General features: G+C 40.1%; 3 protein-coding genes across 10 annotated transcripts in view; 2 read left to right on the forward strand and 1 right to left on the reverse strand.

Moving 5' to 3' along the window:
- Positions 1 to 4001, forward strand: part of CRYZL1 (crystallin zeta like 1) — a 46093-nt gene extending 42092 nt beyond the window's left edge. For 2 of the 5 annotated variants that reach the window (XM_008073411.2, XM_021706656.1), the window contains 2 exons: positions 2855 to 2900; positions 3436 to 3912. In XM_008073411.2, the coding sequence (XP_008071602.1) occupies positions 2855 to 2900; positions 3436 to 3535 (146 nt within the window). In that variant the 3' untranslated portion in view covers positions 3536 to 3912. Of the gene's footprint in view, positions 1 to 2850; positions 2901 to 3435 lie in introns of all 5 variants that reach the window. The other 3 variants (XM_008073412.1, XM_008073413.2, XM_008073414.2) reach the window with 3 other exon arrangements.
- A 664-nt stretch (positions 4002 to 4665) lies between these two features.
- On the forward strand, positions 4666 to 15869 carry DONSON (downstream neighbor of SON). The gene is made up of 10 exons (XM_008073419.2): positions 4666 to 5036; positions 5746 to 5826; positions 6977 to 7180; positions 8821 to 8999; positions 9851 to 10029; positions 11188 to 11266; positions 11339 to 11443; positions 12199 to 12397; positions 13719 to 13931; positions 14938 to 15869. The coding sequence occupies exons 1-10, from the start codon at positions 4725 to 4727 to the stop codon at positions 15073 to 15075; spliced, it is 1689 nt and encodes a 562-aa protein (XP_008071610.1). The 5' UTR covers positions 4666 to 4724; the 3' UTR covers positions 15076 to 15869.
- Positions 15861 to 17156, reverse strand: part of SON (SON DNA binding protein) — a 33615-nt gene continuing 32319 nt past the window's right edge. For 2 of the 4 annotated variants that reach the window (XM_021706657.1, XM_008073416.2), the window contains one exon: positions 15861 to 16979. In XM_021706657.1, the coding sequence (XP_021562332.1) occupies positions 16920 to 16979 (60 nt within the window). In that variant the 3' untranslated portion in view covers positions 15861 to 16919. The remainder of the gene's footprint in view (positions 16980 to 17156) is intronic. The other 2 variants (XR_002481290.1, XM_008073415.2) reach the window with 2 other exon arrangements.

The raw sequence follows: 17156 nt of genomic DNA on the forward strand, positions 1-17156 counted from the left end.
CTTTTTTCTTTTTTTGAGTCAGTGTCTCACTCTGTTGCCCAGGCTGGAGTGCAGTGGTACACTCACAGCCATCGTAGCCTCGACTAGCTAGGCTCAGGAGAACTTTCTACCTCAGCCTTCCAAGTAGCTGGAACTACAGGCACACACCACTATACCTGGCTAACTTTCTGATTTATTGTAGAGATGAGGTCTTGCCATGTTGCCCAAGCTGATCTCGAATCCTCGTACTCAGGCAGTCCCCTGCCTAGGCCTCTCAAAGTGCTAGAATTACAGGCTTGGGCTACAGCACCCAGCTAAATTACTTTTTAAATGGCTTATGATCATATCGTCTAAAGTCCTGAATCAGACGTTAGTCCTCACCTGTGCAAACCCCCTCAATCAGTTCACACATTGCTGCTGTTGATTAACATAGACATCTCTTTCCAAATATGTGATTCTTTTTTTAAAGTTTTATTTTAAATAATGTTTTAGAGACAAGGTTTCACTACGTTGCCCAGGCTGGTCTTGAATTGCTGACTTCAAACAGTCTTCTTGCCTCAGCCTGCCAAAGTGCTGGAATTATAGGTGTGAGTAACTGCAGCTGACAAGAGCCTAGGATATAAATAATTCAGCAGTATTAACAATCATATAGACTCTAGATCCCAATATTGTAATTTCAGTTAAATTATCAAGATAATTAATTTTTGCATTATTTTCTTTTTTTTTTATATTTGGAGTGTGTGTGTGTTTTCTGCATCATTTTCTAATTCTGTTAGTGACAAACAGCCCTCCATTATACATGGGTTCTGCATCCTCTGATTCAACCAACCACAGATAGAAAATATTCAGAAAAAACAAAAATTAATAATTCAACAATTAAAAATAGTACATTTTTTTTTCAGACTGAGTGCAGTTGCTCACGTCTATAATTCCAGCACTTTGGGAGGCTGAGGTGAGAGGACTGCCTGGACAACTTGGCAAGACCTCATCTCTACAATAAATCAAGAAAATGTTGCCAGGCATGGTGGCACATGCCTGTAGTTCCAGCTACTTGGAAGGCTGAGGCAGAAGTATCACCTGAGCCCAGCACATCGAGGCTGCGGTGGCCATGAGCGTGCCACTGCACTCCAGCCTGGGTGACAGAGTGAGACTCAAACTCAAAAAAAAAATTTTTTTAGAAATATGGTGTAACTATTTACATAGCATTTGCATTGCACTAGATATTATAAGCAATATATAGTTAAAGTATAACAGAGGATATTCATAGGTTTCATGTAAATACCACCCATTTTATGTAAGGGACTTGAGTATCTATATATTTTGGTATTCGAAGGGGTCCAGAAACCAATTCCCCTTGGATGCCAAGGAACAACTATATACTGATTAAATTTTTTTTCTTTTTCTTTTTGAGTTGGAGTCTCACTCTGTTGCCCAAGCTGAAGGGCAGTGCCAGGGTTCAGGTGATCCTTCCACATCAGCCTTCCAAGTAGCTGGAACCATAGGCATGTGCCATCACATCCATCTGATTTTTCTTGATATATTCTAGAGTTGCCCAGGGTGGTCTTATAGTCACGGGCACAATTTTTTTTTTTTAGTTGAATTGTTACTCTTTTGCCCAGGCTGGAGGTCAGTGGCACACACATGGCCACTACACCCTCGACCTGCTGGACTCAGGCGATCCTTCCGCCTTCGTGTTCCAAGTAGCTAGAACTACAGGCACGCGCTACCATGCCCAGCTTATTTTTTGATTTATTGGACAAGGTTTCACCAAGTTGCCCGTGCTGGTCTCGAACACCTGAGCTCAGGCAATCCTCTCGCCTTGGCCTCCCAAAGTGCTGGGATTACAGGCTTAAGTCACTACACCCTGCAATTTTTTTTTTTTTTTTTTTTGAGTTGGAGTCTCATTCTGTTGCCCAGGCTGGAGTGCAGTGGCATGTTCAAAGCCACTGCAGCCTCAACCTGCTGGGCTCAGGTGATCCTTCCACCTCAGCCTTCCGCGTGTGCCACCACACCCGGCTAATTTTTTTTACTTACTGTAGAGATGAGGTCTCGCCAAATTGCCCAGGCTGGTCTCAAACCCACGGGCTCAGGCAATCCTCTCACCTCAACCTCTCAAAGTACTGGGATTACAGATGTGAGTTACTGTGCCTGGCTTTTTTTTTTTTTTGAGTGGGAGTCTCACTCTCACTCAAGCTGGAGTGCAGTAGCAACACTCACGGCTACTGCAGCCTCCACCTGTTGAGCTCAGGCGATCCTTCCACATCAGCCCTCCAAATAACTATAACCAAAGGCGCATGCCACTACATCTGGCTAAATTTTTGATTTATTGTGGAGACAAGGTCTTGCCAAGTTGCCCAGGCTGATCTGGAACCCCTGAGCTTAGGCAATCCTCTTATTTCTGCCTCCCAAAGTGCTAGGATTACAGGCATGAGCCACCATGTCTGGCTTTGATTAAGTTTTCCATAAACAAATTTTGAGCCTATTATCCAGATTAGTCTATAAATGTGTTTCTAAAGTAAGAGATGTAAGTGCTAAAATTGTTTTTAACCAAAAATGACATAAGTTGTGCAGAATGAAAACTAGACACTATTCCATTACCATCCATTGGGGGTAACAGTGGTTATCACTTAGGGCAGCACTATGCTTGCTGCTGTCATCACTTGTGCTCAGAAGTTTAGGCTTTATTACACCACCAGCTCTCTCAAACCATTTCCTTATTTTAAGGTAAATGTAAAGACTTACAGACTTTCTGTAACAACATTTTGACTCTCTGAAAGTACAAAACTTAAAAAGTGACCTGCCTAGCATCTTCTATTTATTGACTGGTTTAATTGTCTTGTCTTTACATTGCCACCTTAACAATCTTTCCAGCTACGTATCTTAAAAGATGTGATGGAGAAGCTCTCGACTGGTATTTTTAGGTATGATAAAGTAACTGAATCATTTTTTAATTTTTTTATTCTCAAGGAGATAATATCAGCATTTCTATTTTTGTTTCAGCTCTTACAGTATACCTATTACCTCCATATTTTATTAGTTTAGATAAATAGCTGTTCTTTAATATATCTCAAAGTGTATCTGGTAGTACACCAATAAGCCAAAGATAGGAGTGACTTGTGACTTTTCCTCACTGTATTCCATACTATACTTTACCCTTTGCTTTTCCTCATCACCCCTCCCAAAGCAACATGAAGTAGCCAATAACTTGAAATCACACTATGTGTGTTGTTTTAAAGTAGGATCTGTTTATCACTTATAAAATAGGGAATAGTATATAAAGTAGGTATTTTTTCCTTTCAAGACTTAACCCCTTTTAACAGTGGAAGTACTAATGGACATGTTTGTTTGAATTATTTAAAGTATTAGAATTGAGCAATAGCAATTGTCTTCTCTACCATCCTATATGTTCTACTCATCTTTAGACATGACATTTCTAACAATTTCATTTCTTTTCAGACCTCAGTTGGATGAACCAATTCCACTATATGAGGCAAAAGTTTCCATGGAAGTTGTTCAGAAAAATCAAGGAAGAAAAAAGCAAGTTGTTCAGTTTTAATTTCTTTCTCAGACCTCAGTTGGATAAACCCATCCCAGTATTTGAAGCCAGCATTTTCCTTGGAAATCATAGAAAGAAATCAAGGAAGATAAAAGCAAGTTCTATTTTTAAGCATGTTATCCTGTTGTCTAAGTCAAGATGCTCAGTTATTTGACACATTTGAAAAGTCATTGTGCAAATGATCAAGATGATTCTATAATTGACATCTGAAAGGAATATTCTGAAAACAATTTTATTGTTTCTTTACATTTTGCCTCTGCTTTAAAATTCTTCCCATTGCTGTTTTCAGCAAAAGCCACACTACTCTATCGATAAAGCTGTTACAGGTCTATACTAAACTATCAAATAACGTTACTTTGTATCAACTTCGTTCTCAATACCTTCGTTCCTTCCTTAACAAGCCTTTCCTGTCTTAATTTAAGTATTTGAATATGCTTTCAAGTCTATTCTAGCCTACAGGCAATTACATTTTGTGTTTTCAAATATTCACTTCGGGTTTACCCAGAATCAAAGACGATCAACTGTATTCGCCAATTGAGGCTGCAGAATGCATGGAGGGCAGAGGAGGTCAGGCCTTGGAAAAGACGGGCAGGTTGTCGAGAGGCTGAGCTTCTACAGCAAGCGTGCTAATTTCTTATCTGAGTTCTCTATTTGGCGGGTGGAGGAGGAGGCCCAGTGTCCTCTGGCCACCTCTTGACTTAGCTGTAGTCACTGCCTTTTCGAAGTTTATCCAAGCAGCGGCCCATCACAGCAACTCAAGTACGACGTTTCCTTTTCATCCAGGCGCCAAACCCCGGGCTGGTCACAACCTGCTGCGGGCTTAAATAGCGTTCAGTTATTTCGGTGCCCAACAGAGTAGTGCACAATGGTGCCTTGGACCGCACGCTTCCCAGCGTCGCCACACTGGGTGACTGGACTACCGCGGAGGACCAAGGCAGGAACGCCAGGGCGGGGTCACCACTGGGCCAGGGGGCGGTGGCGGCCTCAGAGGAACGCAGCCGTGGGCGGAGCTTCGCGGGTTGGCTACCACGCATGCTCCTCCCGGCGCCACGCCGAGGCGGAGCCACGTCGGGGGCGGGCCCTTAGGGCGGCCCTCCGACGAAGCTCGGCGCGGCGCCACGTCGGGGGCGGGGCCGGCGCGCGCGGGAAGTGCTTGCGGGGCCGCTGGCCCCCTCAGCCGCTGCGAGCCATGGCCTTTTCGGTGCCGGGCTACTCTCCCGGCTTCAAAAAGCCGCCCGAGATACTGCGGCTCCGACGGAAAAGGGCCCGGAGCCGTGAGGCCGCCGTCCCCCCGCCTTTTGAGCTGCTCGAGCCGACGCCTCGCCAAGCCGCCCTGGCGGCCGGGCTGCCCCTTCGCCCCTTCCCGGCCGCAGCGGGCAGAGGCGGTGGCGGCCCAGCCGCGGCCGGGAGGAACCCTTTCGCTCGCCTGGACAACCGGCCGCAGGTCGCCGCGGAGCTTCCCGACGGGCCTTCCCGCGGCCGGCAGGAGGCGCCGGGCCCGGTGAGTGTCACCGGGAAGCCGAGGGCTCTTGTCTTTCGGGTTGACCCTGCTGTGCTCAGGGATGGAAGCCCTCGGTTCGAGGCGAGGAAACGGGCGCGAAGAGTTTCGGCCGCCGGCGGCCTAAGGGTGCCCCGCAGTAGGTGCGGCGGCGCTCGAACGGTCGGGTTGTGGGAGGTGCGCCCCGCCGCCTCCCCCTGCGGGGTGAGACCCGGGGCGGCGGTGCCTCCTGAGGAGAGTGAAGGGCGCCGGGCGCGCCGCCCCCGCCGGATTTCAGCTCGGAGCCAAGCTGGACGATAGCTCGAAAAATCCTTAGGGACAACCCCTGCTGGAAGGCAGCTGGTTGATGGGGCACATCGCAAGACCCTGCTTTCCCACCGTGATTCAGGGTCACTTCTCACGCACTCACAGTTATTCTGGGGATAGAGGAATGTTGAAGATTCGTGGGGTCAGAATTTACTAGCATTTGTTTTACTCCAAAGCCTTTTGGATGTTTGGGTTGAAACACCGGTCCTTTTTCCTCCTCTTAATCTTAGTATTAAAATTCAGAGACAGAACTGAAGTGCAACTCGGATGGATTGATTTGGCTGCGAAAGAATGTGGGTGCACTTGCATTTATTGAGAAATGTGTATGCCAGGTGGGGCTCCGTACATATTTAAATTAGACTTTAGCATCATTTATGTTTCAAAAGGACAATATTTTTAACCCCAGATTTTAGATACGAATCAAGAAAATGACTTGCTGTGGGAAGAGAAGTTTCCTGAAAGAACAAGTGTTATTGAATTACCCCAGGTAATACTTGTAAAATATCATTAAGATGTGTATTTCTATACATTTTTCTCTTAGCTAGGACTTGAACCTATATTTTATAAATTTATACTTGAAAAGTATTTTTTTACCGAGAAGCTTGAGAGTGATCATCTCTACCAAAGATGAAAAAATGGCATCAGCCAAGGTGAAGGACTTGGTATGCTACCATAATGATGTCTATAATGGCAGCCCACACTAAAATAGACCTAGTAGAAATGGGTTTTGCCTTCTACCCCAACAGTTTTAAACACTCTTCTATGAGTAAGTGACTTCTCCAGGCCCAGCTATTTTTTGAACTCGGCCCTTCAAACCAAATCCCCAGATTACCACCACAGACTGTGGTGTAGTATTGAACCTCATTGCTCCCTTCCCCCAACACACACTCTCATTTCCATTCCCAGAGTACTTCTGTGGTGCTACATAGTTTGATAAATACATAGTTTGTCCTAATGGGAACAGGCTAGAAGAGTTTAAGACCCAATCTCCTTTATAAATAAATGGACTTCATATGGTCTATTAGAGATGCTTTCCCCTTCTCTAAAATTTTGTCGTCATGTTGCCTAAAAAAAATCCTAGTAATGTGGAGACTATTGATTGATCTGAAAGGACAGCAAACAAGCTGAGGAGAAATATTTAAGGTCAAGTGTTTCTTAAATATGGCCTTTAGGGGCCCCTCCTAAATAACCTGCTGGAGGAGCAGCTTAGCCCAGAGTTTCAGAGGCTTAAAAGGTGCTTTTTTAAATGCTTAGAGTATTTCTACTTTGATAGCAACATTTATAGTACTATAAAGATCTGTGTAAACTAAGAAAGTGAAGTCTGCACCTCTGCCACCACCATATCCAAACAAAAAATTCCCACTTCTAGAGGTAACCACTGTTAAAAGTTTGGTGTAATTTCGTTTTGTTTATTTATTTTTTTGAGAAAGCATGATTTATTGAGAGGACAAAAAAGCTCCCACAGTGGGAGGGGACCTGAGTCCAGTGTAGTATATTTTTAATGTTATTAGTAACATAAACAACTTATATAATTTGGACTTTTCAGTGTTCATGAATATGTTACTGATAAAATCTTTAGTTTGAAGGTTTTTTTTCTTGATACTTTACTAATTTCTGTGTTTTTTGTTTTCTGAAAGACTCCACACATATCATTCTCCGAATCTGATATTCCATTCTCAGAAAGTACCAAGTTACCTGTGGACTGGAGTATTAAAACTCGACTCCTTTTCACCTCTTCTCAACCCTTCACCTGGGCAGATCATTTGAAAGCACAAGAAGAGGCTCAAGGTCTTGTCCAGCACTGTAGGGCAACAGAAGTTACTTTGCCTGAAAGCATACAGGTAATTCTGAAATAAAATAGTTGTGTGTTAAAGTAACAAATTAAGTATAAAATGTCCTTTTTTACAAAATATCAGAGATACTGTCTTCTAGTTTTTCTTCAGTCATTTAAAGATACAAAGATAGGAAATTTTGGTTTTCCAAATGGTGCTTTCATATTTTTTTTAATCCGGTTGAGTAAACTACCTATTAAATTTAGACACCTGTCCTGATAACTAATCAATATTGAAGGCAGTAATTGTTTGAACTAAACCATGCTTTCCTAAGACTTTTTTTTTTGAGTTGAAGTTTCATTCTGTCATCCAAACTGGAGTATAGTGACACACTCACAGACACCACAGCCTCGACCTGATGAATTTAGGCAATCCTTCTGCCTCAGCCTTCCAAGTAGCTGGAATTATAGGCATGTGCCACCATGCCTGGCTAATTTTTTTATTTATTATAGAGATGAAGTCTCACCAAGTTGCCCAGGCTGGTCTTGAACCCCTGAACTCAGGCCGTCCTCTCGCCTCAGTCTCTCAAAGTGCTGAGATTATAGGCATGAGCCACCGTGTCCAGCCTTCCTAAGACTTTTTAAGAATGAAAATACAAGGAAAAGAAAAGCAGTTGAATATAACTGTAAGAGCTGATGAATTTTACTGATTTTTCTCTTTTTTTTGTTTTTTTCTTTTTTGTTTTGAGTTGGAGTCTCACTCTGTTGCCCACGCTGGAGTGCAGTGGCATGCTCATGGCCACCACAGCCTTGACCTACTAGGCTCAGGTGATCCTTCCACCTCATTCTTCCAAGTAGCTGGAACCCCAGGCATGCGCCACTACTCCCAGCTAATTTTCTGATTTATTGTAGAGATGAAGTCTCACCAAGTTGCCCAGGCTGGTCTCGAACCCATGGACTAGGCATTCCTCTCACCTCAGCCTCCCAAAGTCCTGGGATTATAGTTGTGAGCCACCATGCCCAACCTTTCTCATTTCTTACACACTTTCCTTTTTTTGGTAAAAGCAGGATTTATTGAGAAGACAGAAAAGCTCCCACAGTGAGAAGGGACCTGAGGGGGTTGCTCCACTTTCCTTTTTGTTTTATATGCACTAATTCTTGTTACTTGTAAATTTTATGGAGTTAAGGAGTGTAGTGCTTTTAGAGAAACAATTACATTACTTTGAAGCATCACATAAACTCAAACTAGGTTAAAAAGAACTACCTGAAAGAGGCCTTGGTACATACATCTTTTTAATAAATAGCTCAGGGTAATTTGTAATTTGTAATTTGCATTATCAGTGTTTACTGGCTACTTTTAAAACAACATTTTTCAGGGAGGGTTGAACATAGTGTTACTTATATGTACACCCCTGCTCCTCATAAAAATGATAGTTATTGTTCTTAAGAATGGTAGCGACAGGAGAAAGTTCCCACCTATGTTTAAGTGTTCCTTCTGATTATATGGTTTAACAGACTGTAATTTCTGGTCAGAAAGATTTTCCCCAAAAAGGGTAAACTACATCTTAGCCCCTATATCAGTTATGAATTGTTTTTATAGACAGCAATAGGGAGTCTTAGACTAAGTGTTTGGTATATTCAGTGTCTCTTTAATGAAATTCTATATTTCTCATAAGACAAAAACGGCCTACTATTGCCTCTGGTCTTTAGGATCCCAAACTCTCCACTGAGCTTCGTTGTGCCTTCCAGCAAAGCCTTGTCTATTGGCTCCACCCTGCCTTGTCTTGGCTACCACTGTTCCCTCGTATTGGAGCTGATAGAAAAATGGCTGGAAAGACAAGCCCTTGGTCAAATGATGAAACATTGCAACACATTTTAATTAGTGACTGGTAAGATTAGTAAAAAAAAAATATCTTGTGTAATCCAATAGTGAATTTTCATTTTAGCAGTATTCTCTCCCTACCGTATTTGTGATGTGGATATATAAAATGGTAAAAGGACATCTATGTCCTTGTGAATTTCATCTGAAGCTGTCAATAACCAACATGTAAACTGTTTACTTTTTTAGCTCTTGTACATTCTTTACCCAATTGTGGAATATATATAAATGTTTGACAAATATAATTCCTAATTATATTTAAAGAGCTAATTCTTTTTTTTCTTTTGTTTTTTTTTACTCTTTTTGTGTCTGTCACCCAGGCTGAGGTGTAGTGGCATGCTCATAGCCACCATAGCTTCAACTTGCTGGGCTCTGGTGATCCTTCCACCTCGGCCTTCCAGGTAGCTGGAACCCACACCTGGCTAACTTTTTGATTTATTGTAGAGACGAAGTCTCACCAAGTTGCTGAGGCTGGTCTGCAACCCCTGGGTTCAGGCAGTCCTCTCACCTCTGCCTCCCGAAGTGCTAGAATTACAGGCATGAGCCACTGTGCTTGTCTCTGATTCTTTAATGTGACTTCTTATCAGTGGCTTTCTTTTTCATCACTAAAAGCTGCTCAGAGAATGTTAGCAACTAATTATAAATTAAGTTTTATTTAAAGAAAATGATTACAGTGTTTGTTAAAGTACTGAGAAATAATCAAGTCTTTAATAAAAGCCAAGTTGTATGTAACCACAAAAACTAAACCAATATCTGAAATATTTGTGTTGTGTTTTAAACCAGGTATCAAATGAATTATATAGAATTAAACATTGAGTTAAACATTTACTAATACCTAAATAAATTTTTCTTACTTTGTAGGTCTTTGAGCTTTACTTCTCTATATAATTTGCTTAAGACAAAACTTTGCCCCTATTTCTACGTTTGCACCTACCAGTTTACTGTCCTGTTCCGGGCAGCAGGATTAGCAGGAAATGATGTAATCACAGCTCTTATATCTCCTACAACTCGAGGTTTAAGAGAAGCTATGAAAAATGAAGGTAAAAGTTTTGTTTTAAAGTGAGGATACTGTATTATATAGTAAACACTTGCCTTAAAAGCTAAAATTTGGAGCAGGGGGAGCACAACTCAATAAGGGTACCTAATCTTAAACCAGGCAAAGTGTGGGAACCAAATGGAGGCCCAAACTTTACCTATATTATGTCCACTTGTATACCTAATCCTCACTTATACACCACATCTTTAAATATATATATATAATAAATAGCATTAAAATAAAAAGTTTTTAAAAACCTGGGGAAATTCCTAGAAAATCATCTAGAAAAAAAAATAATAAAAGGAAATTAATAATAAAAGCTAAAATTTGAGATATCTTTTACCAGTTGATTACTTTTTTTTTTTTTTTTTGAGTTGGAGTCTCACTCTGTTGCCCAGGCTGGAGGCCAGTGGCACTCTTATGGCCAACCGCAGCCTCAACCTGCTGAGCTCAGGGGATGCTTCCACCTCAGCCTTCCAAGAAGCTGGAACTACAAGCGTGTACCACCACACCTGGCTAATTTTTTGATTTATTGGAGAGCTGAGGTCTCGCCAAGTTGCCCAGGCTGGTCTCGAACCCATGGGCACAGGCAGTCCTCTCACCTCAGCCTCCCAAAGTGCTGGGTTACCAATATTATTTTAAGAAACATTTATTTCGGGGTTTTTTCCTGCAGTTTTTTAAGCTGCTCCTTACACATAGCTTTAAATTGATGTTTCTTTCTCTGATCTCTAAAATAAAACATACTGGACTGGAAAATCACTATCCGAATATGCTCTTCTCGAAATTCTTTTATAGTAGAAATGACCTATCACCTTAATAACATGATTTTCAAACTGGGTCAATCCATTAGTGGATCATAAAGTCTATTTAGTGAGCCCAGTCAGCACTTGTTCAAAAAGTGAACTAGAATACAGTATAATTTGTGAAAGAGTATCACATGTAGTGAGAATATATATTGTTTTCTGAACCTTTTGTTTCAGGGAGATATGTTGTGTGCATGTTCATAGGTTTTGTATTGTGGGCTACTGTCAAGAATGCTTGAAAACCACTGCCTTAATAGGTCATTTGTACTCACATTTCAGACTTAGTATACTAAAAAGTATGGCATACCTGTTAAATACTTTTAAAGAAAACTCAGCTACATTTTATTTTTCTCATGTAGGTATTGAATTTTCTCTGCCTTTAATAAAAGAAAATGGCCATAAGGAGAGAGCATCTGGAACAAACTTGGGATATGGGGAGTATGTGATTAAAATAACCTTTTACATTGTCCAGCTTTGTGAAATAGGAACCCTAACTGTAACATTTCCTAGGGAACAAGCAATCAGTGATGAAGATGAAGAGGAAAGTTTTTCCTGGCTAGAAGAGATGGGTGTGCAAGATAAAATTAAAAAGCCAGACGTACTCTCAATCAAGCTGTATCCTTTCAGTTGAATGTTAACTAGAATTAATTTTAATTGAGTTTATGTTAGTGAACAATTTAACATTGACTCTGTTTTGTTTTATTTATGAGGCAGGGTCTCACTCTTGTCACCCAACCTGGAGTGCTGTGTCGCGATCATAGTTCACTGAAACCTTCTCCTGGGCTCAACAGATTCTCTTGCCTCAGGCCCCCAAATAGGTCAGCCACCATGCCCAACTAATCCTTTTTTCTTTTCTTTCTTTTTTTTTTTTTTTTGGTCTAGCTGGTTTTTTGGTCAAGCTGGTTTTGAACTCTTGGTCTCCAACATTCCTCCTGCCTTTGCCTCCCAAAGTACTGGGATTACAGGCATGAGGTACTGCACCCAACCCAATTTTGCAATCTTAAAATAACCTCAGATAATGTTAAAACTAATTTTCCCTTATAACATTAAATAACAAGCTCCTAAATAGCAATAAACTGTGAACTATTATACTACCTTTTTAATGAAAACATTACGTTTTGGTTAAGTTCATGGGAAAACAGGAGTATTTTTGACTAGAGGAGAAATTAGTTTTTTAGTTGTCAATGTCTAGCAAATTCAGATGGTTAACTTTTTGATTGAAACCTGTGCCTCATGATCACAGTGAATAAAAGCAGCAAGAGAATTTCCATTTTATTATGGAGAAAAAGGGTCCCAGGTGACTCAGAACCAAACTGCTTTCCCCATTAATGTGGATCTGCTTTTGCAATTTCCTTAATGGTCGTCTTCAGGCGTAAAGAGAAACATGAAGTGCAAATGGATCACAGACCTGAGTCTGTTGTGTTGGTAAAGGGAATCAACACCTTTACATTGCTCAATTTTTTGATCAACTGTAAGAGTTTAGTTGCTACCTCAGGTCCACAGGCAGGACTTCCACCAACCCTCCTATCTCCTGTAGCTTTCCGAGGTGCCACAATGCAAATGCTTAAGGTAATAAAAAGAAATTCTGCATTTCACCTATCCCCACAACCTGGCTTTAAGAAGTACTTTACTTTTGTATTTATTTATTTATTTTTACTTATCTTTGATAGCATACATTTTTTATTTTTTTGCTTTTAATTTTTTTTCCTTTTTTAAAAAATTCATTTTAAAGATGTGGGGTACAATTCAGGGTTAAGTACACAAATGTTCATTATGCAGGTACCCTTGTTGATGAGGAATTTTGTTATTTTTATTAGAGACAAGGTCTAGTTTTGTCACCCAAGCTGGAATGCAGTAGTGCTGTCCTGACACTGTAGCCACCACCTCCTGGTCTCAGATAATCCCTCTGCCTCAGCCTTCTGAGTTGCTGGAACTACAGAGATGTGCTACCATGCCCAGCTATTTTTAATTTTATTGTAGAGATGAGGTCTTGCCACGTTGCCCGGGCTGGTCTCGAGTCCGCAGTCTCCCAAAGTACTGGGATTACAGGCTGAGACACTGAGCCCGACCTTTTTTCTTTTTTAATAATGTGTAATTAGCAATAAAAGCATTTTGGTGTTCCTTTTTTACCATTTACGGAACGGTCACTTTATCTCATTTTGTTTTCTTCCTTCACTGGTAAAAGGACATAGCCAAGAATGTTACGTGAAATTATAACATCTCAAAACTGGATAATGCGTTAGTGAAAAGAATGATTTTTAAAAAAGTATACGTGTAAATACAAAACATATAGTAAATGTTAATAGCAAGTGAATTTTTAAAATTTTTGTTTTTCTAATATTCTGCATTGCCAGTGTATTACCAAATTAGATACTGTATGAAAAACTTGTATTCACTACAATATACTTCACCTGAAAATCTCATCATATGGAAGAAAGAATGCTGGAGATTGAGGATTTACTAAACATTTTACTGACTTAACATTATTTTGGTATCTTAGGAAATACTTCCGTTTGTAACTTTTTTTTTTTTTTTTTTGAGTCAGTCTCCCACCCAGGCTGGAGACAGGTGCTGGACTCAGGTGATCCTTCCACCTTAGCCTTCCTCCAAGTACAGGCATGTGCCATTACACCTGGCTAATTTTTCTTGATTTATTGTAGATATGAGTTCTTGCTAAATTGCCCAGGTTGTTCTTGAACTCATGGGCTCAGGCAGTCCTCTTACCTCAGCCTCCCAAAGTGCTGGGATTATAGATGTGAGCTGCCATACCCAGCTGTTTGTAACAATTATAGAGGAAACTCCAATGGAAATGTATTAAACCTATTTTTAGCTAGGAGACAAAAGCTTGAGTGATGAGTATCATTTTCCTTTTCTTTATATTTTTATAAAGGCACGAAGTGTAAATGTGAAGACACAAGCCCTTTCTGGATACAAAGATCAATTTAGTTTGGAGATTACAGGTCCTATCATGCCTCATTCTCTACATTCTGTGACCATGCTACTCAAATCTTCACAGAGTGGGTCTTTCTCTGCCGTACTATATCCACATGAGCCAACTGCTGTCTTTAATATCTGCCTGCCAACAGACAAAGTACTTGATAAGGTAAGTAGACATCTGTAAACAGTTTGAGTTGTAGCTAGTTTCCTCAAACAAGCTGGAAAAAGTCACTCATTTGAGTCACTTTTGTGTTTCAAATCATAAAACTGTTAACTGATTTATTTTTTTACTTTTTTATTTATTTATTTTTTTTGAGCTGGGAGTCTGTGTCGCCCAGATTAGAGTGCAGTGGCACGCTCCCAGGCACCGTAGCCTCAGCCTTCCAAGTAGCTGGAACTACAGGCACGTTCTACCACACCCAGCTAATTTTTTGATTTATTATAGAGATGAGGTCTCGCCAAGTTGCCAGGTGGGTCTCGAACCCGTGAACTCAGGCAATCCACTCACCTCAGCCTCCCAAAGTGCGGGATTACAGGCTGAGCCACCAAGCCCGGCTGTTTTTAAAACCTTTAAAAACTGCCTTATACTTGTTTGCTAGACTAAAAAATAACCAACATTAATATTGTGGGATTTTTGTCACTGCAAGAATTCTTAGATCAATGGAGATTCTTAGACCTGAATATTGTTGGTGAAAGGAGTCAACACCTTTATATCACTCAATTTTCTGATCAGCTGTTTCATTTTGTTTTTTGAGTTGGAATATCACTTTGTTGCCCAGGCTGGAGTGCAGTAGCATGCTCACAGCCACCCCATCGTTGACCTGTGGGGTTTGACGATCCTTCCGCCTCAGCCTTCCAAGTAGCTGAAACTACAGGCACGCACTACCACGCCCAACCAACTTTTTTTTTCAATTGTAGAGACAAGGTCTTGCCAAGTTGCCTGGGCTGGTCTTGAACCCTTGGGCTCAGGCAATCCACTTGCCTCGGCGTCCCAAAGTGCTGGGATTACAGGCTGAGCCCAGCCTCTGATCAACTAAGAGTTCAGCTGCTACTTCTGTCGATAGGATGAATTACATTAGAGCCATCTGTCGAAGTTTACATGGTAATTATTAAAAACTTAAGTGTTCAAAGACTAATGTGCTTTTTACTGACTTGTATACAAATTTCCACAGGAGGTTGTTCATAAGGAGCTTGCTAACTGTGGTTTGCACCCTAAGACTTTGAATCAGCTTAGTCAATTACCGTTACTGGGGAAATCATCTTTACGGAATGTGGAAATGAGAGACTACATTTATAATTGGAGATCCTGAACACCAAAGTAAGCTTAAAAGGAATCTTTGAGGAAAAAGCCTCCTAGCAAGGAAATTCAAGATTCTTGATTGAAGTTAAAGGAATATACTTTAAAATGCTAAAATGTTTATAAACATTAAGTTTTTATATTAACTTTTATTGCATGCACTGAGCAGTAGCATTAAGGTTTTAAGTCAACATTTTCTTTTACTATTTTCAGATGTGAAGATAAACTTTTAAAAAACCTCAACTCAAATGAGAAACCTATATATATCCCTACAAGCTTATTGTAAGCTGAACAGAAAACTGAATTAATGTGTTTCCTTGCAAATGGGAAATTAAGACCAAAGCTGTAGCACTGTGATTAATGGCATCAGGGCAAAAATGTTAACATATACCTAAGACTAATTCGTAGGCTGTTTTATAACAATAGAATGTGTAAATGTAGGTAATTATCTAGTGAGTTGATTTGTTGATGCTTCTACAGAACTCAGCATCTTTCCTACTGATTTAGAATTCCTTTATTCTCAAGTATACTAAAAAAATTTTTAGTGCATGTTAGTTCAGATAAAAGGATATTTTGTATTGCACATAGAATAGTGTTAAGGGTTGTGAAGCATATGCTCAGCTGTCGTGGCAAAGTAGTTTTTAATGTGACTGTAGATGCGTGTGTGAGGGGAGTATGTGTGTGTGTATGTGTGTAATTTTTTTAAATAAAAGTACTTAGAAATCAAAAGAATTGGGTAAAGATATAACAGTATTTTAGCATGTGTTCACTTTATAATCCAAAAAATAAAACACCACATTTATTCCAGAGAAGTTTGTATTTGGGCCTTAAGCTTTTGAAAATAAAGTTTAAAGACATAGCATATGAATACCACTGTAGTACACATGAAATATTCTATCAGACCCTAAAAATTAACATAAACTTCAACTTTCTCATAGTCAACAAAATAGTGGCTGGTTGCCAATTTTATTAGATAAGTTGGTTACAGCATTTTAATTATCATTTTACGTCTATCTAGGTGTAGCTGAAATTCAAAATGCACATCAAAGTAATCTATATCACAACTCAATGCCATACTAAATGTACTTGGCCTCTGCAGTATAATTCTAGTCAGACTTCATTTGGACTCCCTTCTTATGACCCAAGTGGCTTTAACAGGATTGCAGAACTTAGTGCTGATCATCACACAACATACCACTTTCTTTTATAACCTCTACAAAATTTTAGGGGAGATGGTGGCATTAGCCCTGTGGAACAGATCTTGCTTAATTTACCTCAATAACACTGGCCCAGTTATCTGTCCAGCAGAACCCATTGTGAAATAGTACAAGGTGCACAGCCCTTCACTGATTACAGGCAAGTGTTACAGCAGCCTAGCCATAAGGAAGGGGAGTTACATCATAGTACAAAATACAGTATAAAAGCGTTATTTAACATTCCACACTGAAGATTACTGATGCCTTCAAACAATCGTTTGGATGTTAGCCACTTAAACAAATACATCACTAAGGTAAACAATATAAACATACCAAAACCCTGTATGGTTAAATACAATTTCCATGGTACAAAAATCAAAGCCTGGAGATGTTTGTACAGATTGCTTTTTACACAATGTCTTAAATTGCCAAATATTTACAACATTAAAGAGGAAATACATTGTGATGCAGAGTAAAATTATCTGAAATGATTATTATAAAACCTCAATCTATCTACGTGAGGCACTCCTGAAGCAAGTGGCATTAGCCATGAGGTCCTTTGGTACAAGGCCCATTGCTTGAAGAACCACAGTAGCTGCTGTGGCTTTAGCATGCTTCTTATTAGGGCTGGCAAAGCTGGGCTGGTAAGCGCTTCCATTTATCAATACCTATTCAAGAAAAACATACAATTGGGCTGGTAAGGGCTTCCATTTCTCAATACCTATTCAAGAAAAACATACAATAAGAACAGCATCAAACTTTAATATCTATTAGCTTTGTATTTTTCACTAAATGCTAGAAAAATAACTTATAAAAATATGATACCCATACTATGTAAGTCAAATAAATCGCAACCCAGAAGAAGCAAATCATTTGGGGAAAGGGACTGCAAATTAAG

The sequence above is a fragment of the Carlito syrichta genome, unplaced genomic scaffold, assembly GCF_000164805.1.
Source record: "Carlito syrichta isolate Samal-C Ts95f unplaced genomic scaffold, Tarsius_syrichta-2.0.1 Scaffold315835, whole genome shotgun sequence".
Lineage (NCBI taxonomy): Eukaryota > Metazoa > Chordata > Mammalia > Primates > Tarsiidae > Carlito > Carlito syrichta.